Here is a 26,106-nt window from a genome sequence, read left to right on the forward strand (position 1 = left end):
AATATATATATATATATATACTCACTGGTGAGAGATAGGAAGAGGGAAAGTGGGAAAGTAGCCCCCCAGGAGGATAGCTGTAGCACATTCTCTTCTCCATTATTTCAGGATTTGGGACACATGCCCTGCATGTTTTTCAAGCCATTGGGTCCAGGACTTGAACTGCACAGTCGACTAAGTGGAATCTAGACACCTTAACTACCATGCCACCAGCTAGGCCACTGTTTTTGACTTGTATACTGAAATAGTTTTTGTAACTGGTAATTTCCTTTAGGTCACAGGTCTGATCACATTGTTCATATTTAAACTCCTGAAGAGAACATTGAATGACTCAGTAAATATGAATGGCTTGGTAATAAAGAACTAAATATTTTTCTGTATTCCTTTTCCACATCCTGTAACCTCTTCCTTTGCGTTCTTCCTAGCTATTATATTCTTTTTCTTCTGTGACTTGTACCATTCTTTTTTTTTTTGGAGAGGTTTTTTGCTATAGGGCATGTGCGCTCGCCAGAGAGATAGAATGCGAGAAATCACCCCCCAGGGGGGATGGCCACGCTGCAGTCCCTTCTCTTCCATTCTCCTCTTGGGATCTTGGGCACAAACGCACACGTACCCAGTGTGAGTTTAAGCCAACGGGTCCTGGAATCGAACTGTGGTCGACTACATGGGAATTCAGCGGCATAGCCATTATGCTAACTGCTGGTCCCTGTACCATTCTTTTTTTAAGAGAGATTTTTGCTATAGGGTGTGTGCACTCCACAGAGAGACAGAAAGCAACAAATAACCCCCTGAGGGGATGGCCATTTTGCAGGCCCTTCTCCATGCTCCTCTTAGGATTTTAGGCATTCGTGCATATGTGCCCAGCTTGAATTTTAAGCCTCCAGGTCTGGGGCTCAAATTGCAGTCGACTATGTGGGAGTCCAGTGATGTAACTATTACACCATCTGCTGGTCCCTCATTCTTTTTTTTAAATTACTACCCTTTATGAGGTCTTTATTTTTAAGTTTATTAATTTCTCAAGAAAGACGAGCACCCTCAACAGGATCTTATACTGTGATCACAACCCTGAGCCTTCCCAGCCAGCCAGGGTCATGGCCGTGTATGTCTGGCATGTACAGCTCAACCAGGGAACTGAACCCTTGATTTTACATATGGATCCACATTACTGAGCAGCTTGTTACCTCTGTGTTACCTAGCTGGCTCTGTTTCATTCTTTTTTTTTTTTTTTCTTTTCCAGTTAGAATAATTTTTATTACTTAAATATAAAAAGTGAGGGGCTGTCAGGTGTTGTGGTGAAGGGCACGGGACTTTGACACGGCCAAATGCAGTTCAAGTCCCGGACCTGGCAGCTTGCTTTCTCACTCTCTCTGTCTGTCCCTCTCTGGTAAAGTAAAATAAAAGGAAAAGAAAGGGGAGAGAAGGGGAGGGGAGAGGAGGAGAGGGGGAGGAGAAGGGAGAGAAAGAAGGAAGGAAGGGAAGGTAGAGAGAAGGAGGGAAGGGAAGGGGAAAAGAAAGAAAAAAATAATATTAAAAGTGAGCACTGACATTTTTTTTTTTTTTAAATACACGAAGATTGTAAACTACAGTGTGCAGAGCACAGACACTCCTGCTCTGTCTTTCAGTCCCTGTCCTGTTGCTAAGGCTGCAACTGGCCTCTTCATCTCACAGGGAATCACTGTGGCCACCCTATGCTACACCTTCCCGCTGTAACGTATTGTGTCTGTCAGAACGTATGCATGTCCTTCTCCAGCATCTCTATTATCTAAGGGGAAAAAAACCCCAATACATTAACAGGGTTATGTCCCTCCACTGGCATCTGTTTCTGCCCAACAGTGTACTAATGAGATCCTCTGGTTAGGAGCAGTTTAGCGAACGGGGTGGGGGTGGCCAGAGCTGAAATAACTATCCGCATGTCTGTACTCTGATGTCAGAGTGAGGACAGAAGAAGTAAGTCAGGACTGTGTGGAGAACATCGTGCATATTGAGAGTCTCTTCATGACACCATGTGGGGAGAGTTTGCCCCACCAGGTTTAAATAGATCAGTGTGTCAACATTTAAAGAAAAATCCAACTTGCTTTCTCACTTTCCCTCTCTTTCTCTCGTCAATTTAAAATAAATGGATTAATAAATAAAATTAAATAATAATTTTTAAAAAATCCAAATAATCAGCAGTTCAAACACTATTCAGTTTCTAGCTTCTCTCAAGACAGCTCAGGCAGTAACAATCTAGATCTTTCCAGGAAGTGAAGGTAGAGCCCCTGGCATTCCTCCTAGCAGGCCTGTGTTAGGCCCTAAATGTATCTGTCACTGTGCAGTTGCTCCTTTTGCTCCGTTTGCAACTTCTCGATCTCAAAGACAACAGGAAGAACCAGGATCATAAACGAAGTGGTCCCAATCTGCAAGGCTGCCTTGGAAATCCTGTACACATTTTTAAAGAATTATTTATTAAGTGGTTAATTTATTTAAATTTGACCAGAGAGAGAAAGAGAGAGGGAAAGTGAGTCGCCAGGTCTGCGATTTGAACCATGGTTGGCCATGTGGGACTCCGGCACCCTAACCACCACACCACCTGCCAGCCCCATTTCTGAACATTTTGAGTTACAAAGACAGAGATAAAAAGTGGCTCTGGCTGCTGACCAGACCCACTCTGGGAACATCTCCATTAGACCCCACAGTCTTTACTTCAGACTCTCACTTGGCTCCTCCTGTCTTTTCTACTTTGCCTTTTGGAGCAATTCATCCAGGGACAGGGCGCCCCAGCACTGATAGCAGCAGTGGTAGTGGCAGCCATGACTGTCAGAGACACCAGAAGTCCCTATGTCATTCTTTTTTGCTAGAGGCCGGACAGTGGCACAGCAGTCAAATATATTGCTCTGTGAAGCTGGAAAGCTTCTGGGTTTGTGTCCAGAGATCTCTGAGTATTCTGGGTGTATCTACAGCCATGACTCTGGGCTGGCTGAGACTAGTAATAGATCGCAGCATGAAGACCTGACAGGGGATGCTGTCTCTCTCCCCCTCTGTTTCTCTCTCACTCATGGAAGAAATAAATAAACTGAAAAAAATATATAGTTATTACCAAGTGACTCAGAACTTTTGTAGTATTGGTATTTTGCTCCACACAATTTTATTTTATTTTGAATACATTTTAAATGTCATTTTTATGGCGTGGTTTGTTTTCACATGAGTTTTGCCCTGGGGTTCATAGGTTTGTGCTTTGTTAGACATTGGATTGGTTTTGGGGCAAGATGGGCCAAGTGTGGGAACTGTGGGGGTCTAACCTCTGTCTCTGTCCTTTATGAGCAGTACAGAATCAGTTAGTCATTGGCAGGATGGTATTTATAATTCTCATAATTGTTGCTATTGACGTAGAGGATGTTCTTGGTTTTCATTACTAAATTTTTCTTTTAAGGAGTAAACTACAAATTCTTGTGAGCCCCAATTCCTCCTTGTCCACAAAGCAATCGATGTTCCCATGGAGTGGTTTGATTTATGTACATTGTGACAATGGACAGAAGGTACTTGTTATAATTATTTTTTTTTAAGTTTTGAGCAACATTGTTATTTTTATAGCTTTAGTTTCATCTTTTCATAATAATCTTTATTAGCCCTTATATTTCAGAACTCAAATGAAGGTGTTTGTTCTTTCAGCCAAACCGATTAATCAGGTTTACTAAATTAGAACACCAAGTACAGAATAGTGATCTGTGTGATTCTTCAGTTAGTGATCTGCATGATTCTCTTGGGATAGAGAGTAAATGCAAGAGAGTGGAGTCTAGGACATGTTGCTGATTTGCAAAATTTGCTTTCAAGAAAACAGGGGGACCAGCAGTTAGTGTAATGGCTATGTCGCTGGACTCCCCTGTAGCTGACCGTGGTTCAAGTCCCAGACCCAGTGGCTTAAACTCACGCCGGGTGCGTGTGCATGCGTGCCCAAGATCCTGAGAGGAGAATAGAGAAGGGATTGCGGCGTGGCCATCCCCCCCTGGGAGGTGATTTCTCGCTTTCTGTCTCTCTCTGTTTTTCTGGCAAGTGCACGAGCCCTATGGCAAAAACCTCTCCCCCCCCAAAAAAAAGAGAGAAAGAAAGGAGGGAATTACAGGTGATGTAACAGTTATGTTGCTGGAGTCCCACGTAGTCGCCTGCAGTTTGAGTCCTGGACTTGCTGGCTTAAAACTCATGTCAGGTGCATGTGTGTGTGTGCCCAAGATCCTGAGAGGAAAAAGGATTGCATCTACCCCCCCAGGGGAAGGTGATTTCTTACTTGCTGTTTCTCTGGCGAGTGCACGTACCCTATAGCAAAAATCTCTCTCAAAAAAACAAAAAAGGCAAGCGGTGGAGTAGTAGTAAATAGGAGATAGAGGCAAATATTTATTTTGTTTGAGATCTGAATAAACTTTAATTTCAAAATTCACTAATATTTCATTTGTTTGGCATTTTTTCCTCTGTTAATGATTTAAAATATGTAATTATTTCTTTTAAAGTTAGCTATATTTGTGTCTTTTCCTTTTATTCTTTTCAGAAAATTGTGAAAGTCCAAATTCGTGAAGATTTAACTCAAAAAGAACTTTTAACTCATTTGGCGTCTGGTCCATTTGGAATTCTTACCCCAGAAACAGAGACTGCAGTTAGTCACTTGGTAAAACCAATGACAAAACCACCTCCCACAAAAGTTGAAATAAGAAACAAGACTGTTAATTTCCCCACAACAGAACCTGGTAAAACTTCAGGTATTGTATCACTAAATTATATAACTTGAATGTCTATTAATATGTTGAGTCTAATGGTCTATTCTTAGTTTACCATAAGGTAGTGATAAGTACAGGTTACCCCCTCCCCCCGCCCGCTTTCTTCAGGAGAAAAAGTAGTCATTGGCAGTCATTTCAATAATGAGCTAGAGTTAGGTATTTAACAATCTGAAAATGTGAAATAAGGCATTTAATAATTCTGTTCTAATACCTGTATTTTTGGGATCTTAGATTTTATATGATGGTCAGAATCATCCCTCCTCATCTCTCACCAGCTCTTTGACCAGGATTGTTGGACTGGTTTCTGTTTCCTCACAGAATCTTCTCTGCTTGTTATCTAGGCCCATATATTCTTGCCTTCTTGAGTAGCTCCTATTGACCCTCCTATCTCCTGGGTTATCAGTTTCTCCACTTTTTTGATACCTTACCATCAGCACACAACAGCTCTATCATCTTGAGTTGCCTTCATTTTTTTTTTTTTTTTTTGGAGATATCATCTTGAGTTTCCTTCATTTTTTTTTTTTTTTTTTGGAGAGGTTTTCGCTATTGGGCGGGTGCGCTCGCCAGAGAGACAGAAAGCGAGAAATCACCCCCCAGGGGGGATGGTCACGCCGCAATCCCTTCTCCTCCATTCTCCTCTTGGGATCTTGGGCACGCACGCACACGCGCCTGGCATGAGTTCTAAGCCACCGGGTCTGGGACGCGAACCACGGTCGACTATGTGGGAGTCCAGCGACATAGCCATTACGCTAACTGCTGGTTCCCTTGAGTTGCTTTCTTATCCCTACCTCACCTTCCTGTGGACATGCCTCGTAATGAAAGGATTGTACTCCTTCCTCAGGCTGTTGAGCCTTAACCCTGCCAAATCCAGAAGCTCTTTTATTTATTTATATTTACTTATTTATTTTTACCTCTGGACACTATCAATCATTCCTTCTTCCTTGGAACACTTTTTTCTCTCAACCTTGGTTATTTCAGTGCTCCTGGTTTTCTCTACCTCACTTGGTCATTTACAGGTTTCTTTGCTGACTCCTCTTTCCTGGACGTACCTGTGCCCTTCCTTCTCTGTGTTCTCTCTGGGTGACCTCCTGTCATCCATGATTGATGACCTGGGCCTCTTGCAGGCACAGTAAGTGCTTGTATATGCCATCTCTCAGATACATCAGGTGCCACTTTTCTTCCACATCACCACTGTCCAGGCCTGATGGAGACTGCCCTGTGCATCATCTCTCAGCAGAGCTGCTGGGATCACATCTTACCTGGGCTCCCTTATCCACTTTGCAATCTTTTTTTTTTTTTTTTTAATGACACTATATTGTGTGCTTTATTTTTTTTTCATTATTTTAAAATTCCATATTATTATTACTTTAAATATTCTACCACTATGCATCATTTGGGTTGTAAAGAGAATTACCCAACGTGAAATAAACCTTAGACCAGACCAGTTGAGAATACTATACACATTACCATCGGCAGATAATAAGCCATTTCTGTGTCCCACAAATATCTTGCTTTTCTATTTTTTCTCTCTGGTTTCTTTCTGTATACTCTTCCCTTCTCCCACCCTCCTTCCACACTGTTTCTAGTGTCCATAACTTTTTACTGCTTTTATATCCTCTAATCTTTCAATCTCTACCATAGAATGTGGGCAGTTGGTCTATATTAAGTGGAGACATACACTGTTTCTCTTTTATAGACTAACTTACTTCACTCAGCAATAAAACTTCCATATTCACCACTTTCTATCAAATACCAAGGTCCTGTTTTTTATGGCTGAATAGTAGTCCATAGAGTATATGTGCCACACTTTTTCAATCCATTCATCTATTCGTGGACATTTGGGTCAGTTCTGTGTCTTCATAATCACAAATAATGCTACAATAAACATCGATGTGCAAGTGCTTTTCCAATTGAGCATTCTTTCGTCCTTTTGGTAGGTACCCAGGAGTGGGATTGCTGGATCATATGGTAGTTGTATTTATAGGTCTTTGAGTAGCCTCCATATTGTTTTCCACAGTGACTGGACCAATTTACATTCCAGTCAATAGCGTAGAAGAGTTCCCCTTTCATTCCTCTTAAACCACAACCCTGTCAACACATACCATTTTTTATATTTTTAATCTTTGCCATACTGACAGGGGCTTGGGGGTATTTCGCTGTGGTTCTCCCTTATTAGGGATGCTGAGCATTTCCTTGTATGCTTTTTGACTGTTTGTATGTCTTCCTTAGAGAGTTGTTAAGCTCATTTTCCCATATTTTAATTGGGCTAATCGTTGTTTGTTTGTTTGTTTGTTTGGTAAGCCACTTGAGTTCCCTGTATATTCTGGTTATCAGTCCCTTATCTGAGGCTTAATTTACAAAAATATTCTCCCATTTCCTATGGTTGTTGATTCATACTAATTACTGTACCCTTTGCTGTGCAGAAATTTCTTAATCTTATGTAATCCCATGTGTCTGGGGAATTATTGCCTGTGCTTTGCGGGGTCTTACTTAAGACGTCTTTTCCCACCCCAATGTCTCCCAGAGTTTCCTCAGTGTTTTCTGCCTGTATTTCAGGTTTTAGGTTCAGATCTTTGATCGATTTTGAGTTGATTTTTGTTAATGGTGAAAGATGGGATCCAGTTTCATCTTTCTGCAGGTGGATACTCAGTTTTTCCAGCACCATTTGCTAAAGAGGTTTTCCTTTTCCCACTGGATTGACTGGTATCCTTTGTCAAAAATCAGTTGGCTGTATCTTTTGGGGTTTATTTCTGGGGTCTCTGTTCTACTGGCCCACCTGTCTGGTTTTTTTTTTTTTTTTTTTTTCCAATACTATCCTTTTTTTTTTATACACCTTTTTTTTTGCTGTTTTGATTATCACAGCTTTATAGTATATTTTGGGATCAGGGAGTGAGATGCCACTTTTCTTGCCAGGATTGCTTTTGCAATACGAGGTCTTTTATGATTCCAGAGAAATTTTCTGATTGTCTTTTCTAGATCTATGAAAAATGTCTCTGGTAATTTGATTGAAATTGTGTTAAATATGTAGACTAATTTGGGTAGAATTGCCATTTTGATTATGTTAATTCTTCTAATCCAGGAACATGGGATTTCCTTCCACTTTTTGGTGTCTTTTTCAATTTCTTTTTTAAGATATTTATAGTTTTCTTTGTAAAGGTCTTTGACTTACTTGATTAGGTTTATTATTAGGTATCTTATACATTTTGTGGCTAAGGTAAAAGGGATTCCTCTCTTCAGTTCTACCTTAATCAGCTTGTTGTTTGTATACAGAAATGCTGTAGAATTTTGGAGGTTGATTTTGTATCCTGCCACTTTACTGTATTCATTTATTACTTTGAGAAGTTTTCTCATGGATACTATGGGTATCCCTGGGTCTTCTATGTATACCATCATGTCATCTACAAATACAGATATTTTCAAATCTTCTTTCCCTCTTTGAATGCCTTTTATATTATTCTCTTTCTGATTGCATTGACTAGGACTTCCAGTTCTGAAAAGAAGTGGAGAAAGTGGACAGCCTTGTTTTGTACCAGTTTTTAGTGGAAAACCTTTCAGTTTTTCCCCATTCAGTATAATGTTAGCTATAGGTTTTTCATATATAGCTTTTATTTTGTTGAGAAATGACCCTTCTATTGCCAGTCTTACTAAGAGTCTTAATCATGAATGGATGTTATATTTTGTTGAATGCTTTCTCTGCATCCATTGAAATGATCATATGGTTTTTATCTTTCCTGCTGTTAATATGGTGTAATATGTTTATCGTCTTGTGTATGTTAAACCACCCTTGCATTCCTAGAATAAAGCCTACCTGGTCGTGATGAATAATCTTTTTTATATGTTGTTGGATACGATTTGCAAGTATCCTGTTGAGAATTTTTGCATCTATATTCATCAGAGATCTTGGTCTGTAGTTTTCCTTTTTTGTCATGTCTTTATCTGTTTTGGGAATGGGGATGATGGAGCTTCATGAAATGAATTTGGGAGGTTTCCTCCCTTTGGATCTTTAGAAATAATTTGAGCAGAATGGAGATTAAATCTCTTCTTTAAAAGTTTTATTGAATTCAGAAGTGAAGCCATCAGGACAGGCTTCTCTTTGTTGGGAGGTTATTTATTACCAGTTAAATTTCCTGGCTTGTTATGGGTCTGTTCAGGCTTTCTATGTCCTCCTGATTCAATCTTGGTAGATTGTATGTATCCAGGAATTTATCTATCTCCTCCACATGCTCTTGTTTGTTGGCATATAGTCGTTCATAGTATCCTCTACTGTTGTTTTGTATTTCTACTGTGACTGTTGTAATATTGCCTGTTTCATTATGTATTTGATTTATCTGGTTTCTTTCTTCTTCTTAATCAGTCTCATTAATGGTATGTCAATCTTGTTAATCTTTTCAAAGAAACAGCTTTTGCTTTCATTTATTTTCTGTATAGTTCGTTTATTTTCTGTTTCATTTATTTCTGCTCAAATCTTTATTATTTCTTTTCTCCTGGCATTTCTTTTTTTGTTGTTGTTTTTCCAATTCCCTGAGACATGATGTTAGGTTGTCTATTTGCTGCCTTTTCATCCTTTTCTTATGCACACTAATTCTATGAATTTCCCTCTTATGACTGCTTTTGCAGTGTTCCCTAGATTATGGAAACTCTTGTACTCATTTGTTTCCATTTGTTTTCAGACTTAATTTCTTTAGTAGTTGGGAAATCATTCAGAAGTAGGTTGTATAGTTTCCATGTGTTTGTGTATTTTCAAGGATTTTTCCTAAAATTAGTATCAAGTTTAATTGTATCATGGTCAGAGAAGATGCTGGATATAGTTTCTATGTCTTTAAATCTATAAAGGCTTGATTTGTACCCTATCTTATCAGTCTTTGGAAAGGTTCCATGCAGGGTGAGAAAAATGTATATTTTGTGGCTTTAGGGTGGAGAGTTCTGTAGATGTCTGTCAAGTCCATTTGATTTATAGTATCATTTAGGTCCTGTATCTCTCGCTTATTTTTTGACTAGAAGATCTGTCGAAAGGAGATAATGCAGGGAACCAGCAGTTAGCGTAATGGCTATATCGCTGGACTCCCATGTAGTCGAACGCGGTTCGCTTCCTGGACCTGGTGTTAAAACTCAAGCTGGGCGCGTGTGCGTGTGTGCCCAAGATCCCGAGAGGAGAATGGAGGAGAAGGGATTGCGGCGTGCCATCCCCCTGAGGGATGATTTCTCGCTTTCTGTCTCTATGTCTCTCTCTGTCTGTCTGGCGAGTGCACGCGCCCTATAAAAATCTCTCCAAAAAAAAAAAAAGGAGATAATGCAGTGTTGAGATACCCACAATTACAATGTTACAACCTATCTCTCCTTTTCGCACCAGCAGTCTTTCCTTAATATATTTAGGTGCTCCTGATTGGGTGCATAATTATAAGCATTATATCTTCTTGATGAGTTAGGCCATTTACTATTATATAATGCCCTTCTTTTTCTCACAGTCTGTATTTTAAAGCCTATTTTGTCTGAAATCAGTATTGCAACTCCAGCCCTCTTTTGATTTGCATTTGCATGGGATATCTTTTTCAAGCCTTCACTTTTAGTCTATGTATGTCTTTATCCATAAGGTGCATTTCTTGTAGGCAACAGATAGAGGATTTCTGCTTTTTTTTTTTTTTTTTTAAATTCATTCAGCCAATCTGTGTCTCTTGATTGGAGAATTTAATCCATTAACGTTCAGTGTTATTATTGATATTTCTGGATATGCTCCTATTATTAAGTGAGCCATTTTCTTGGGTATATTTTGTTCTTTTATAGCTATCTGTCTGACTTTATTTTTCCTGGTATAGCACTCCCTTCAGAACCTTGTGAAGAGCTGGTCTGGTGTTGGTAAATTCTTTCAGGTTTTGTTTATCTCAGAATGATTTTGTCTTTTCTTCCCATATGAGGGACAATCTTGCCTTGTATAGTATTTTTGGTTAAAATTGTTTTCACTTAACACTTTGAATATATTTCTCATTCTTTTTTTGCTTGCATTGTTTCTGACAAGAGGTCCAACGTTAGCCTGATGGGATATCTTTTGAAAGTAACTTGACATTTCTCTCTTGCCAAATTTAGTATCTTTGTGCTTTTGGTCAATCTGGCTGTGATGTGCCTTGGAGAAGATCTTTGGTTGATTGTATGTGGGGTCCTTTGTATTTCTTGGGTCTGGATATATAAATGCCTCTCTAGGTTTGGGAAATTTTCTTCCAAGATTTCATGGAAGAGATTATCTTTACCTTCTGGGATACCAATTATCTGGATGTTTGGTTGTTTAATGGTATCTAGTATTTCTTGTATATTATACTCATTTTTCTTGGTTTTCTCAGTCTTTTTGATAATTTTTTCTAGGTCAGTTGTTTTGTCTTCTACATTTGAGATTCCATCTTCTGCATGATCTAATCTGCTTTTAATAGTTTCAAGGGAAAGGCCAGCAGTTAGCGTAATGGCTATGTTGCTGGACTCCCATGTAGTTGACCGCGGTTCGCGTCCCGGCCCCGGTGGCTTAAAACTCACACCGGGTGCGTGTGTGTGCGTGCCCAAGATCCCGAGAGGAGAATGGAGGAGAAGGGATTGCGGCATGGCTATCCCCCCTGGGGTGTGATTTCTCGCTTGTCTCTCTGTCTCTTTCTGTATGGTGAGTGCATGCGCCCTATAGCAAAAACCTCTCCAAAAAAAAAAACTCTCCAAAGAAAGAAAAAAAAAAACACATTTTAAGGGAAGTTTTAATTTCCTGTATCACTGTCTCCATTTCTAACAATTCTGTTTGATTCTTTTTTATGGTGTCTGTTTCGTCTTTCAAATCATGAAAGGACTTCTTCATCTCCTGGAGATTGTTGTCTCTTGCATCTCATTTAGTTTTGTCACTATAAATAATCAGAGTTGTTTATCTGACATTTCCACGAGTTCCATTGTGTTGTCTGTGGATGATGAGGAATTGATGTTTTCCCTTGGGGGAGAGATATTTTCTTGGTTGCTCATATTTCTTGTGCCTCTATGATGGTTTCTAGTCATCTGGTGATTTATATGTTTCTTCCTAAATTCTTCAAGTTAATTCTGAGCTTTCATAGGCGTGCAGGAGTAAGTGATTGGTGATATCTCTGCTACTGTACCTCCCTGATGCTCACCAGCAACCTGCACTGTTGTTACTGGTCTTGGATGATTCAAAGTCATCCAGTTTCTAGAGTACAGATGTGCCTGGGACTGAGCTGCTGAGCTTTAATTGAGGAAGGTAGAAGGGATGGTGTGGCTCACCACATGTGCTATGCACTTTAGAAAATGCTGAATCTTAGAATTCAGAGGTGTGTGGCAGGGGATAAGCCACAGTCTCTTTTCAGCTCAGTATCTCTGTACTGGAAGAGATATCCTGATGTGGTGGGGAGGGACACAAAGTCTTCTCAATGTCCCAGTCAACTCACCTGAGAGTTCAAAGGAAAGTAAGGGAGAGGATAAGCCATGGGTCTCTGCCTCACAGCCTCCAGCTGTAAGCGGCCTGCCGTATGGCAAGGCCCTTCACTGGAACAGATCCCAATCTTTTCTGCACGACATCCTCTGATTCTTTCCTTATTGTCCCCTTGCATAAGCTTTTCAGTATCTTTGCATTACACTTGAAAGAAAATCCAAAATAGAATATCTGGCATTTGCAATATTTTACAAAAATGCTGTAGTTCCTATTGTACTCCTGTAGGGGTCTAATGGTTGTATTTCCCCCTGTGATATAGCAAGGTCTGTCATAGTTATCTGCATATTCTCTGACCTCTCTCATTTTGAATTTTGATGCGTGTTTTTTTTAGAGAATTGTCTGGAACTTGAGAATCATGGCACCACAACTGTGAAGTGGCACCTGTCCTCTTTAGCTCCACCTTATGTCAAGGTCAGTCATGATTGCCTTGAGTATTGATTGATATCATTTGTGGTTTGTTCCACCAGTTCATTTACTTGTTCATTTGTTTGTTTGTTTTTTTCTATAGATGGGGATGATACTTGCCCATGTTTTTTACACAAGGTAGTTTTGAGAGATTAGTTATGAAATGTGTGAAAATACATGCTTGGTTCATGTAATACTGCCTCTTAGCCTTGATTTTTATCTGAAATAACTTTATTTTTAAAATAATTATAAAGCAATGTGTGTGTGTGCACATACATATATTTTTCTCCCCTGTGTTTTGAAGTACCATTATATGTTTTTAGCCCAGGAGATTAGTTTTTTAGATAGGTTGACCGCTCTTTGCCATTGAGTGTTGTCCCACCTTTTACTGCAGTATCTCTGCCACGGCACTGCCTGAATCAAGTTTTTTGTTTGTGTTGTTTAAAACAATGACTGTTTAGTACTAGCAAAATGTGTGTAAAAGATAGTTACTGGACCTGCTACACACAGAGAACAGGTACTGGTATTGCATAGGATATTAAAATGCAGTAGGGCTTTCAGGGTTTTTGAGGAGAAAATAGTCATTTGACATTGTGAATAGCATCAAGATTGCTCTAGCCAGGAAGGTCGTAAAGAGCCCGGCATGTGACTTCTTGGGTGGTGGTGCCAGCAGTGTGAGGTCTTGTGCAGAGATGAGGTAAGTGGCAGGCACTCCCACTGCTAGGATGCACAGAGCTTTCCTGTCTGCTGCTAAGCTTGGTGTGTTATTGATAGCCTGAAAAATAATGGTGTCACTGTTGAATCAATCCAGTACATTGTATATTTTTAATTTGATTGTTTAAATGATTACTTTGCAGGGAGTTGATGACAGTGGAGATATTTTTAGAGCTACCTATGCAGCATTCAGATGTTCTCCTATTTCTGGCATACTAGAAAGCCACGAAATCCAAAAGGTAAGTTTTGCTTTTTTTTTTTTTTTTTTTTTTTTAAAGATGTTTGCCATAGAGCACAAAAAAAATTCCCACATTTTTGCTGGGGGAGTGAGAGAGAGACACAGAGACAGATAGTGAGAAGGAAAGTGAGAAATCACCATCCAGGGGGGAATGACCACTCTGCAGTCCCTTCTCTTCCATTCCCCTCCTGGGATTTTGGGCATGCACGCACATCTGCCCAGTGTGATTTTCAAGCCATTAGGACTAGGACTCGAACCACTTTGGCTATGTGGGAATCTGGTACCTTAACTACCATGCCACCTGGTGGCCCCTTTTTTTTAAGAGAGAGATTTTTTGCTATAGGGCATGTATGCTTGCCAGAGAGAGAGAGACAGAAAGCAAGAATTCACCCCTCCTCCGGGGGTGGTGGTGTAGTCATACCACAATCCCTTCTCCACCATTTTCCTCTCAGGATTTTGGGCACACATGCACACATACCTGGTATAAGTTTTAAGTCACTGGGTCTGGGACTCCTGCTGCAGTCGACTACGTGGGAGTCCAGCAGCATGACAATTGCACCATCTGCTGGTCTCTTGACATTCGTGGTTTTTTTTTTTTTTTGGAGAACTTTTTGCTATCGGGAGCATGCGCTCGCCAGAAAGACAGAGAGAGACAGAGAAATAGAAGGTGAGAAATCACCCCCCAGGGGGGATAGCCACGCTGCAATCCCTTTTCCTCCATTCTCCTCTTGGGATCTTGGGCATGCACGCACACGTGCCCGGTGTGAATTTAAGCCACCAGGTCCGGGACTCAAATTGCATTAGACTACATGGGAGTTAAGCGACATAGCCGTTATGCTAACTGCTGGTCCCTCTTGATATTCTTTTTATAACCACTTGGTAAGAACCTAAAGTGAATCATCCAGGATCCCACCTATTTTAGTTCATTTTACCAAGACTGGTGCTACTTGCAGAGCCAGCCTGCCCATAAGAGAAGAGGCTTGCCCTGATGTAAGGCAGCATATTCATATTGCCCTGCAGCAGAACACCTTTGTGTGAAAAAGTCATCAGCTAAATCAGACATAGTGTTTCATGATAAAGATTGTAGACTGCCAACACTTACCACACACTTCACTCATCTGGGCTATAGTTTTGTCTACTAGTCATTGCCAGAAAAAGCTACCAAGGCTCGAAATAACTCAGTGTTCTTAACATAGTTAACAGTATATTTTTATGGGTGACAGATCCCTTTAGCTACTATGACCCTCTGAAATTTTAATTCATTTCTAGACCTGACATAGTCTTTTGAAGTATCTCCCAGTGACACTAGTCATTCACTGATCTCAGTAATAAACCTTTTTATTCTGCTTGCTAAAACTCATTTGCACTGTAGCACTTAATGTGCTACTGGCCCATTTATTGTCAGACTTCTAATCTGATCTCAAATATAGCACTGAACTCATAACTAATTAAAACAGAGTCAGAGCAGCTGTAGTTATTGCAGACTCTGTGTCTTTTACAGGGTCTGTATAATAGGCTTTCAGAGGGTTTCTTATACAGTTTTTGTTGTTGTTTTGTTAAAGACACACAGTTCTGTAAGTATGGTTTATTTAGTTTCTTAAATCACAACAGAAGCAAAGAAGTGAACAGGGCACATTACTCAACAAAAGTTAGCATAAGAGAAGAGATTGCAGCAGCAAATGTCATGGATTGCAAGACTTAACGTTAAAACAACAGTACTATCTGAATTGATCTACAGATTCAACATAAGTCCAGTCAAAGCCCCAGGTGTTTTTGTTTGTTTGCTTGTTTTCTTTTTATTTTATTTGTTTTGTTTTGCTTTGAAATTGACAAGCTGATTCTAAAATTCATATAGATATGCAAGGGACCTAAAATAAAAATAATTATCCAAAAGATCAAAGTTGGGAGACATATGCCTTCCATTTTTAAGACCTACTACGTTATAGTATTCAAAACTGTAGTAGACATCTAGAGTTCCACAGACACATGGAATAGAATTGAGAGTTCCAAAATAAACTCTTATGTTTATGGTCAATTGATGTATTTTTTTTTTTTTGGTCAATTGATTTTTTTAAGTTAGGGTACCAAGACAAGTCAATGGGGAAGGGGTGTTTCTCAACAGATGATGCAGGGACAAATGGACGTCCACATGGAAAATAATTAGGATGGACCTTTACATAGCACCATATACAAAAATTAACTCTAAATGTAGGAACCATAACTATAAAATCCCTAGAAAATAACAGGAGTGAAATTTCATGACCTTAGGTTAACCATTGTTTTCTGAAATATGACACCAGTAAAGTATAAGCCAGAAAAGAAAAAAACTAGATGAATTATCAAAATGAGAAACATTAGTGCAACAAAGTGGCACCATCAAGGACGTTAAAAAAAGGGTCAGCAGGTGGCATAGTGGGTTGAGGCACTGGACTCCCACATGGATAACCACAGTTTGAGTCCTGGATTTGGCAGCTTGAAAATCATGCTGTATGTGGGGGCATGTATGACCAAAATGCCAGGAGGAGAATGTAGGAGAAGAGATTGCAGCGTGACCATCTCTCCTCGGGGTGCTTTCTCACTTTCCCTCTTACTGTCTCTCTCTGTCTCTCTCCAGTAAGTGCACATGCTCTATGACAAAAGACAATAAATAATAAATAAATAGAAAAGAGAAGAAAAAAAGAAAGTGAAAAGGTTACCTACAAAGTGAGAGAAAATATTTGCAAATCATATATTTTACAAAGGACTTGTGTCCAGAAGATGTAGTAAACAATTGAATATGAAGGCAAATGGGGCTGGCAGATGGTATGATGGTTAAAGGCACTGGGCTCCCACATGGCCAACTGTGGTTCAAGTCCTGGACCTGGTGGCTTCCTTTCTCTCTCTCTCTCTCTCTGTCACTCTTTCTCTCTGTAATCAAATTGGAAAATAATAATAAAAAATAAAGTTAAAATAAAAAATAATTTAAAAAAATATATAAAGGCAAATTATATAAAGGCAAATGAATCAATTTAATGAATGACTAGATGATTTGAGTGGACATTTCTCCCAAGATAAGTCAGTAGCCAAAAAGCATATGGAAAGATGTGTAAGAAAACAAGTCATTAGCAAAATACAATCAAAACCAGAAATGAGCTATCATTTCATACCCACTAAGATGGCTGACTTAAAAAAGACAGACAATAATAGCTGTTGGCGAGGCTGTGGAGAAATTTGAAACCCTCATACGTTGACTGGTGCGAGTAAAGTGGTACAGCCTCTGTAGAAAACAGTTTGATGGTTCATTAAGCTTAACTGAATAACCCAACAATTCCATTTCTGGATATATAGCAGAAGAATTGAAACAGGTGTTCAAATGAAAACTTGAGCATGTTTGTTCGTGGTAGACTTATTTACAACAGCCAAAAAAAAAAAAAAAAAAGTAGAGAATAACTTGAATGATCATCAACTGATAAACAGATAAACCCAATGTGGTATATCTATGCAATGCTATATCATCTGGCAATGAAAAGAAATAAAGTTACTGCTACATAGTACTGAATGAATGAACTTTGAAAACATGCCAAATGATGGGACCAGCAGTTGGTATAATGACTGTGTCATTGGACTCCCATGTAGTCAACCATGGTTTGAGTCCCAGACCTGGTGGCTTAAATTCAAGCCAGGCATGTGCGTGTTTGTGCCCAAGATCCCGAGAGGAGAATGGAGGGGAAGGGATTGCGGCATGGCCATCCCCCTGTGGGGGTGATTTCTCGCTTTCTGTCTCTCTGTCTTTCTGGTAAGTGCACACACCCTATAGCAAAAACCTCTAAAAAATAAATAAATAAATAAATGCTGGAACCAGCAGTTAGCGTAATGGCTGTGTCGCTGGACTCCCATGTAGTCGATGGTTCGAGTCCAGACCTGGTGGCTTAAACTCATGCTGGGCACGTGTGCGTGCGTGCCCAAGATCCTGAGAGGAGAATGGAAGAGAAGGGATTGTGGGGTGGCCATCCCCCCTAGAGGGTGATTTCTTGCTTTCTATCTCTCTGTCTTTTCTTCCTGGTGAGCACATGTGCCCTATAGCAAAAAATCTCTCCAAAAAAAAAAAAAAATCACATATTATGTGGGGACCAGCAGTTAGCGTAATGGCTATGTTGCTGGACTCCTGTGTAGTCGACCGCTGTTTGAGTCCTGGACCTGGTGGCTTAAAACTCACGCCAGGCGTGTGTGCGTGTGCGCCCAAGATCCTGAGAGGAGAATGGAGGAGAAGGGATTGCGGCGTGACCATCCCCCCGGGGGTTGATTTCTCGCTTTCTGTCTCTCTGTCTGTCAATATATTTCTGGCGAGCGCACACGCCCTATGGCAAAAACCTCTCCAATAAATAAATGAATCACATATCATGTGAAAGGTAAATCTATAAAGATGGAAAGTAGGTGAGTGGTTACTAAGGTTTAGGGGTGAGAGTGGAGAATGGACAGTGACTACTGATGGTAAAGAATTTCCTTTTGGATTGTTGAAAATGTTTTAAGATGTGATTGTAATGATGACTGGACAGTTCTTTAAATATACTAAAAACCACTGACTGTACCTACTTGATACAGGTGAATGTTATATTTTGTGTTCTTTTATGTATGTGTTGGTCAGTCAGGTGTGGTTACAAGAGGAGACATAGGAGAGGCACAAGAAAGCAAAGTTTATTATACTCACAGGTTCTGGAGAGGAGGTTACCGCATGCCATCCAGGAACACCAGGGTGGTCAGGCAGCAGAAGACAGGAGTAAGGCAATCGCTTAGACCCAGCCTTTGTTGGGGTGTCCATGGGAAAGGTAAGACAGGGCATGGCAAATAGTATAGAGCTGACTAGTTAATATTTTTGGCAGTTTCTGAACATAGAGGTGGTTTGTAGTTGCCTGGTACCTGGCCATGGGATGACTAAAGCAGAGAAGACATTGCCTCCCTGCGATTTGAGGAGGAGCTGTGGCTCTGCATTGACTGGTTGGCATATCAAAGATGTGCTACTGGCTGAGCCCTTTGCTACCTTGTACAAAGTGACTGACCTCACCAAAATGTTTTATTAAGATGTTGAAACATCATAATATATAGAACACTTAAGTGTGAATGATACATATAGTTGTGAACTGAATCTCCATAAGGCTGTTAAAAAGAAAAGGAAAACGATTCCTCCATTTCATAAAATAAACATGAAACTGTAAGCTCCATGAAGGCTTTGGTTGTAGTGTTAATCACTGTATATCCTGCACTGAACTGTTTACCACGTTGTAGATAATAAATCTTTGTCAAATGGATGCTAAGTCTGGTTTCTTAGTTTGTATTAGGGATGAAACAGCAAACAAAGCACATCTGAAACTGTTTAGGAAAGTAATACCAAATAGTACAAAACCGATGTGTATAATAATAACCCAGAAGGAAGAAAAAAGTTAATTAGTTATAACCCGTTAATATGACATCCTTTTTTAAAAACATATTTTTGGTTTGATGTAAGGATTAAATGAAGTAATGAACATTAAAGTTCCCAGTACATACCTTGAGTGTAACAGTGTTAGTTTTCTCCCTTCTCTTTGTTTTGGTTTGTTTGAAGGCGGAAATTGGTATTACATGGTACTCTCAATTGTTTGAGATAATGCTATATCTTCACCATTCAAGACATGGTTATTTTCAACTTTCGTTCCTTTATCTTCTCAGTGTATTCTCTTAGTGTAATTCCCTAAACTTAGTACTGTTCTTTGACCAGTCCTGCCTGTGACTTTATGCTCTTAGATATCTTAAACTCAAACTTGCTGCGTTATTTATGTTCCACATGGGCAGAAATTAGGTCATTTAAACGTCTTAATGATTATTTAAGTCTAGACTCAGAGATAAAAAATTCATTGTTAATCTAATTGGTGATCAGTATTAGTAACACAAAATTATTTGATAAAATTAAGGCTCTTTTTTTTGGAGAGGTTTTCGCTACAGGGCACGTGCGCTTGCCAGACAGACAGAAAGCGAGAAATCACCCCCCAGAGGGAATGGCCACGCCGCAATCCCTTCTCCTCCATTCTCCTCTCAGGATCTTGGGCACACACGCACATGCGCCTGCCGTGAGTTTTAAGCCACCGGGTCTGGGACGCGAACCGCGGTCGACTACATGGGAGTCCAGCGACATAGTCATTACGCTAATTGCTAGTTCCCATAAAATTAAGGCTCTTAATGGTGGCAAATGTTATAAAATACCTTTTTTTTGGGAGAGGTTTTTGCTGTAGGGTGCGTCTGCTTGCCAGAAAGACAGAGCGACAGAGAGACAGAAAGTGAGAAATCACCCCCCAGGGGGTTGACCATGCTGCAATCCCTTCTCTTCCGTTCTTCTCTCTGGATCTTGGGCACACGCACACATTCCCAGTGTGAGTTTAAGCCACTGGGTCCGGGACTTGAATCGGGGTCGACTACATGGGAGTCCAACATAGCCATTATACCAACTGCTGGTCCCTAAAATACAAATTTTAAATATTAAAATTTTCTCATTATTGAGCTATTTTTACAGATTATGCACATTCAGGACATATATAACCTTGAGCTGTCTAGTCAGGGTAACTGGCTCTGACTGATACTCTGAGGTTAGTCATAACAAAAGTTTTTATTATTTAGTTTAATGGTTCTTATTCTACTTCCTGTTACTGCCCACCCTCCCTTCACTGTTACATAGTAATAGTAATTTCTCTACAATTAATGACTCTTGCTAGACCCTTGTCCTTTTTCTGCTTGGCCAGCAGAGGGTTCCATAAGCATTGAGATGAGAGTGGCTTGTGTTTTTGTGATAAGTTCTTTCTCTTGTACTTGACAGCTATAATGATTCTGGATAATCATTTTTCTCCAGAAAAGCATTTACTGTAGATTTTGAAGACTACATTATAAAAAACCTTCAACAAAAATGTATATTGGATGTGGCATAAGAATAAGCCCACTAGAAATAAAATTATTCAAATTATTTTTCAAGTAGTGGGAAAACCAACCAATGTGAAAGCATTTTTTACTTTAATTTCTTCATATCAAAATTTTTAATTGGTTCTAACTACCTGTATATAATATTTTGTGTCTAAGTTTCTCTTCTGGATATGTTTTGTGTAGGTCTCCATCACATTTTTGCCCAGAGATAAAGGGAATTATGCCCAGTTCTGGGATGTTGAATGTCATCCTCTTAAAGAGCCTCACATGAAACACACATTGAGATTTCAGCTCTCTGGACAAGTGAGTATTACAGTGAATGTGAACATGTTATTGTGTATTTGTTAAAAACACTAAGTAAAACTGTCACAAAATAATTGGCCTGGGCCACTAGGTGGCATGGTGGTTAAGACTCTGGACTTCCACATAACTGACTGTGGTTCTGGAGGCATGCTTTCTTTTCGTCTCTCTCTGGTGAGTGCATGTACCCTATAGCTAAGAATTTAGAAATAATAAATTAATTAATTAAATTAAATAAATAATTGGTTTTTAAAATATGGCCTGAAAATGCAGAAGGTGATATATAAGGAACACAAGCAACTTATCTGCAGAAAAACTAGTTATCCAGTTTAAAAATTGGCAATTGACCTTATTAGACAACTTTAAAAGGAAGATATATGAATGGCCAAAAAATATATGAAAAAAAGTTCAACATCTCTTATCATAAGGGAAATATAAATTAAAACAACAATGAGGTATCACTTAACACCAGTAAGAATGTCTATGATTGAAAAAACAAAGAACAACTAGTGCTGGCATGATGTTGTAATGAGAAGGGAACCTTCCTGCACTGTTGGTGGGAATGTAAATTAATAGCCAGTGTGGAATATATGGAACAATATGGAGGTTCCTCAAAATTTTACAGTTGAGGGCCAGCTGGTGGTATGGTGGTGAAGGCATACCATACCAGCTGGATTCTACATGGTCAACTGTGTGGTTCTAGTCCCAGACCCAAAGATTAGAAAAACACACTGGGCATGAGTGCTTGCATGACCAGAATCCCTAGACGAGAATGGAAGAGAAGGGATTGTGATGTGTCCATCTTCCCTGGAGTGTGCGTTCTCACTTTCTCTCTCTCTCTCTTTCTGTCTATCTCCGGTGAGTGCACGTACCCTGTAGCAAAACTGTAACAGGAAAAAAAAAAAAAAACCCCACAAAATACAAACAGGAAAAAAAAAAAAAAAAAACCCCACAAATTACAAGTAGAACTACCATATGACCCAGTAATCCCACTCCTGGGTCTTTACCCAAAGGATGGGAAATCACTCAGTTGGAAAGCCACTTGCACATTATTGCAGCATTATTCATGATAGCCGTGACATGAATCAGTCTAAGCGTCCAACAGCTGATGAGTGGATTTTAAAAATGTGGCACATATACAGTGGAATAATAGTCATATAGAATAATAAGATCTTATCATTTGGTACAGAGTGATTGAATCTAGAAGATGAAGTCCTGAGTGAAATAAGCCAGACTATGAAAGACAAACACTGCATGTCCTCACTCAATGTATATCAAATGTTTGCGCTCTATGACAGAAATTGAAAGATTTGAAGACATAAATAGAGAAGACAACTCTATATACCAGAGACTGTATGAGGGGTGTAGGGTAGGAGACAGGAGGGATTCCAGAAAAAAAAAAAAACATTTGACAGCCAAAGGAATGCAGGTAGATGGGGTAAATGGGTTGTAGAATGGCATATCACAACAGACTGAAAAGAACAAGCAATTACCAGTCTTGTATGTATGTATGTATGTGTGTGTGTGTGTATATATATATATATCTCCAAAAAAAAGAAATGAAAAAAGAAAGAAAAAACAATAGAGCAAAATTAATGTTATACATCATGATGTTTTGTCCTTTGTTGAAAATGATGTATATGGTATTATTTGGTTTGATGATTGTACACTGCATGCATGCTTTGAGAATCCAAATTGTACCCTACAATGATGTACAACAATAGATGTAAATAAATTATAAAATTTTTTTTTAAATGCAGAATTTTTTTTTTTTGGCATTATTCCTGCTTTACTGATTCTACTGTGTATCCCCATAATGTTGTTTGTTTTGTTGATTGGCATGTTTAAGTTCTAGGTATGTCTCCATTGTCACATGAAACTCATGTTTGACTTAATTATGTAAAACACTGGGTTTGGGGCCCATAGGTGGCATGGCAGCTAAGGCTCTGGATTCCCACATGGCCTGCCACAGTTCAAGTCTCAGACCAGGCAACTTGAAAATCACAACAAATAAATACATAAATTTAAAAAAGGTTAAAAAATGTTTTAATGGAAAAAAAAAAAGCACTGTGCATGTTTGTGTGTGTGTGTGTGTGTGTGTGTAAGTGTGTTGAGACAGAATAGACAGTATATAGTACAGGGTTTGTAATTTAGGTGATTTAAAAATCTTAAGTCTCCTTTTATAATTTTTAGAGGAAATGATAAAATTCAAATATGTGAATATCTGTTTTCCCTACAGTGTTAATTTCTCTTCCCCCACCCTGTGATTTTTCTACACAGAGTGTCAGAGCAGAAAATGAGTCTGAGAGCACATCTATTTCCATGGATACTCTTGTTAAAATAGATAATTTAGTTAAATCCCGAAGACGAGCTGTGTCAGAGGCATCTACCCTCATACCTGGGTATGTTGTTTCATCATTCTTAAGACTTTTTTCTAGTACTTTATTGAGGTATAGTTATATTCAGTGACATGCCCAATGACTTTATCAGTTCATATAGGTTATTAATACTCTAACCAAGGTGCAGAATATTTCTCTCACCCTGGAAAGTTCTAATGTGTCTCTTTGCTGTCAAAGTTTGTTGTGTTTTAATTTCTATTATCAGAGACTGATTTTGCTTGAACTTCATGTACATGTACACTCTGGCTGCTTTCTTTTTTTTTTCCTAAGAATCATTCTATTTAACTTTATTTATTTTTATTTTATTTTATTTATTTAATTTGACCAGAGTGAGAGAGAGAAAGTGAGAAAGCAAACCACCAGGTCTAGGACTCAAACCTCAAATGACTGTGGGAGTCCAGCGCCCTTAACCATCACGCCATCTGCTGTCCCCTCAAAATACTGTCTTAAGGATTCATTGGTTTCAGACTTATTAGTTCGTTATTGTTTGTTGTTTAGTATTCTATTATATGAATGTATTACAATTTATTCATTTTTCCTAATTTTTTTTTTCTTTTTGGAGAGATTTTCGCTATAGGGCACGTGCGCTCACCAGACAGACAGAGACAGAGAGACAGAAAGCGAGAAATCACCCCCGAGGGGGCATGGTCACGCCGCAATCCCTTCTCCATTCTCCTCTCGGGATCTTGGGCACGCACACGCATGTGCCCGGCGTGAGTTTTAAGTCACCGGGTGTGGGACGCGAACCGCGGTCGACTACGTGGGAGTCCAGTGACATAGCCATTATGCTAACTGCTGGATCCCCTGCTGATATTTGGACGTCTTATAATTTGAGGCAATTTTGAATTAGAGTGCCGTGAACATTATATTGTGTGTATTTTTTTGGACATATTTTTGTTTCTTTGGGGTAAAAAAAAAATAATACCTAATTTTACTCAAAATTGCTGGTCACACATGATAAACATGTGGTTAACTTTAAAATAACCTGCCTTGGGGCCAGCAGGTGTCATGGTGGCTAATGCGCTGGATCCCACATGGTCGACCATGGTTCAAATCCTAGACCCAGAGGCTTGAAAAATCACACTGGGCATGTGTGTATTCCAAAAATCTTGAGAGGAGAATGGAGGTGAAGGGATTGTGGCATGGTCATCTACCTGGAGAGTGATTTCTCATTTTCCCTCTCTCTGTCTCTGGGAAGCACATGTGCCCCATGGTAAAAACCTTATTATGAATAACCTGCCAACTAGTTTTCTTGAAGCTGTTGTACTTATATTAAACAAGCACTAGATTCCTAAAAACTTCAAAATGTGAACTTTGTATCAGCAACTAACAGCTTTAATGATATTATTTGTATATTATAGCTAATAAAAATGTTCTTTTTAATCTTTAATAAAATTTAATTTTATTCTGGAGAAAGATGCTTGGAAGAAAAATATATGTTAGATATCTGTTGGATTTAAATTTGGTCATTTATTTTGTTATAAGAGCAAATACTACATTTTGGAAGAAATTAGAACCGTTAGGGAATCTATGTTCTTAGCCTCCTCCCTCTGTGCCGTCAGTGTGCAGTCATTGCATACTTCCTGAGTGCTGTGTATCGGAACTGGAGACAAACGAGAGCGAGCAGAGTTCTCTGTTCCTGCTGCAGTGGATGCTCTTCTCAAGGAGGAACCGTAGCAAACCATAATCTCAGTAACCTGTTTGATTACAAACCATGGAAAAGTGATGGGAAACATAGGAAAACATGACAGGCAGGAGCTCGGTTTGTAGAATCTGGGAAATATTTCCTGAAAAAGGACATTGAAGTTGAGGAGTAGGAATTGAAATAGCCTAAATGAAGTATGTAGAAATGTCCAGCTATGTGAAGGACAGGGTGGTAGAGATTGTTGACTTTCGAGTAATCAAGAGATTCCCAGGTTTGGGCGCATGTGGGATGAGAGAACAGTGTGGTGCGGTGAGACTGGAGAGGAAAGTGGGCAGCCCGCAGACCACCCTGAGAGCTGTTGGGAGCCATGGCATGATATGATCAGATTTGATTATCAATAGAAAAATCCTCTAATTGTAGTAGGGACTGATTAGGAGACAAGGGGATATAGAGAAAGAAGGCAGAGCTACTTCTGAGTAGTCCAGGACGAGTAAGTACAATAGTGTCAAGGAATATTGAAATGAGTGGACAGGTTTGAGAAATGTATAGGAAGCAGACTTGAGAGCCTCAGTGAGAAGTTGGATAAGGGAATGTGAATGATAAAGACGATGTCAAGGCTGGCTCCAGATGCCATTCTTGGAAACTGAAAATATAAGGGGAAGATCTGGTTTGAAGAGAAAGATCATAAGTTTAATTTTTTTTATCTGTAGAGACTGAGATATCTTTTGAGATACCCAGAGAGATAATTGTGTAGTGACTGAATATATAGGTTTATTGCCTAGAGTCTAAGCCTTAGCTAAAGGTATAGGTCTAGACTTCATGTAGGTATATATAAGATCCATGAGTCCACTGCAGGATGGAGTTGCTAAGAAGAGTACAGTGCAAGCAGAGCCAGACCTTAGGAAACAGCGGTAGGAAGGCGAGGGAGTGGAGGTGAGCCTTCAGAGACCTGAGAGTGGCCACAGAAGTTAGAGTTAGTGGTGTGGAATCAGGAAGCCAAGGCAGTAGGAAGTGCTAACCACCATCAAAAGCTGCCAAGAGGCCAGAGCTTATATCAGGCTCTCAGAATATATGGTCTGTAGCCCAGAAGCAGTTAGGAGCAGCCAGTGGGCTATAATGTGACTAGTCCAGATAACATGAACTAAACTGATGTGAATGGACCACCTCAATACAAATGAGGTTTGAGACAAGTAGAGAGCCAGGCTTTAATGGCAGGGTGGCGTGGGCTTACAGCAGCGCTTTTGAAGCATCACCTAACCTAGCACCTTCTATGG

At 39.5% G+C, this 26,106-nt stretch overlaps 1 protein-coding gene across 7 annotated transcripts in view; it reads left to right on the forward strand.

Moving 5' to 3' along the window:
* Positions 1 to 26,106, forward strand: part of CEP192 (centrosomal protein 192) — a 134,611-nt gene that overhangs the window by 96,911 nt on the left and 11,594 nt on the right. For all 7 annotated transcript variants that reach the window (XR_001369462.2, XM_014582361.2, XM_014582363.2 and 4 more), the window contains 6 exons: positions 3,410 to 3,515; positions 4,520 to 4,727; positions 12,542 to 12,621; positions 13,473 to 13,568; positions 20,672 to 20,791; positions 23,069 to 23,190. Coding sequence is in view for 6 of the 7 variants with exons in the window: in XM_014582361.2 (XP_014437847.1) it covers positions 3,410 to 3,515; positions 4,520 to 4,727; positions 12,542 to 12,621; positions 13,473 to 13,568; positions 20,672 to 20,791; positions 23,069 to 23,190 (732 nt within the window). In the remaining variant the exon portion in view is untranslated. The remainder of the gene's footprint in view (positions 1 to 3,409; positions 3,516 to 4,519; positions 4,728 to 12,541; positions 12,622 to 13,472; positions 13,569 to 20,671; positions 20,792 to 23,068; positions 23,191 to 26,106) is intronic.

This window comes from Tupaia chinensis, unplaced genomic scaffold, assembly GCF_000334495.1.
Source record: "Tupaia chinensis unplaced genomic scaffold, TupChi_1.0 Scaffold143584_1, whole genome shotgun sequence".
NCBI lineage: Eukaryota > Metazoa > Chordata > Mammalia > Scandentia > Tupaiidae > Tupaia > Tupaia belangeri.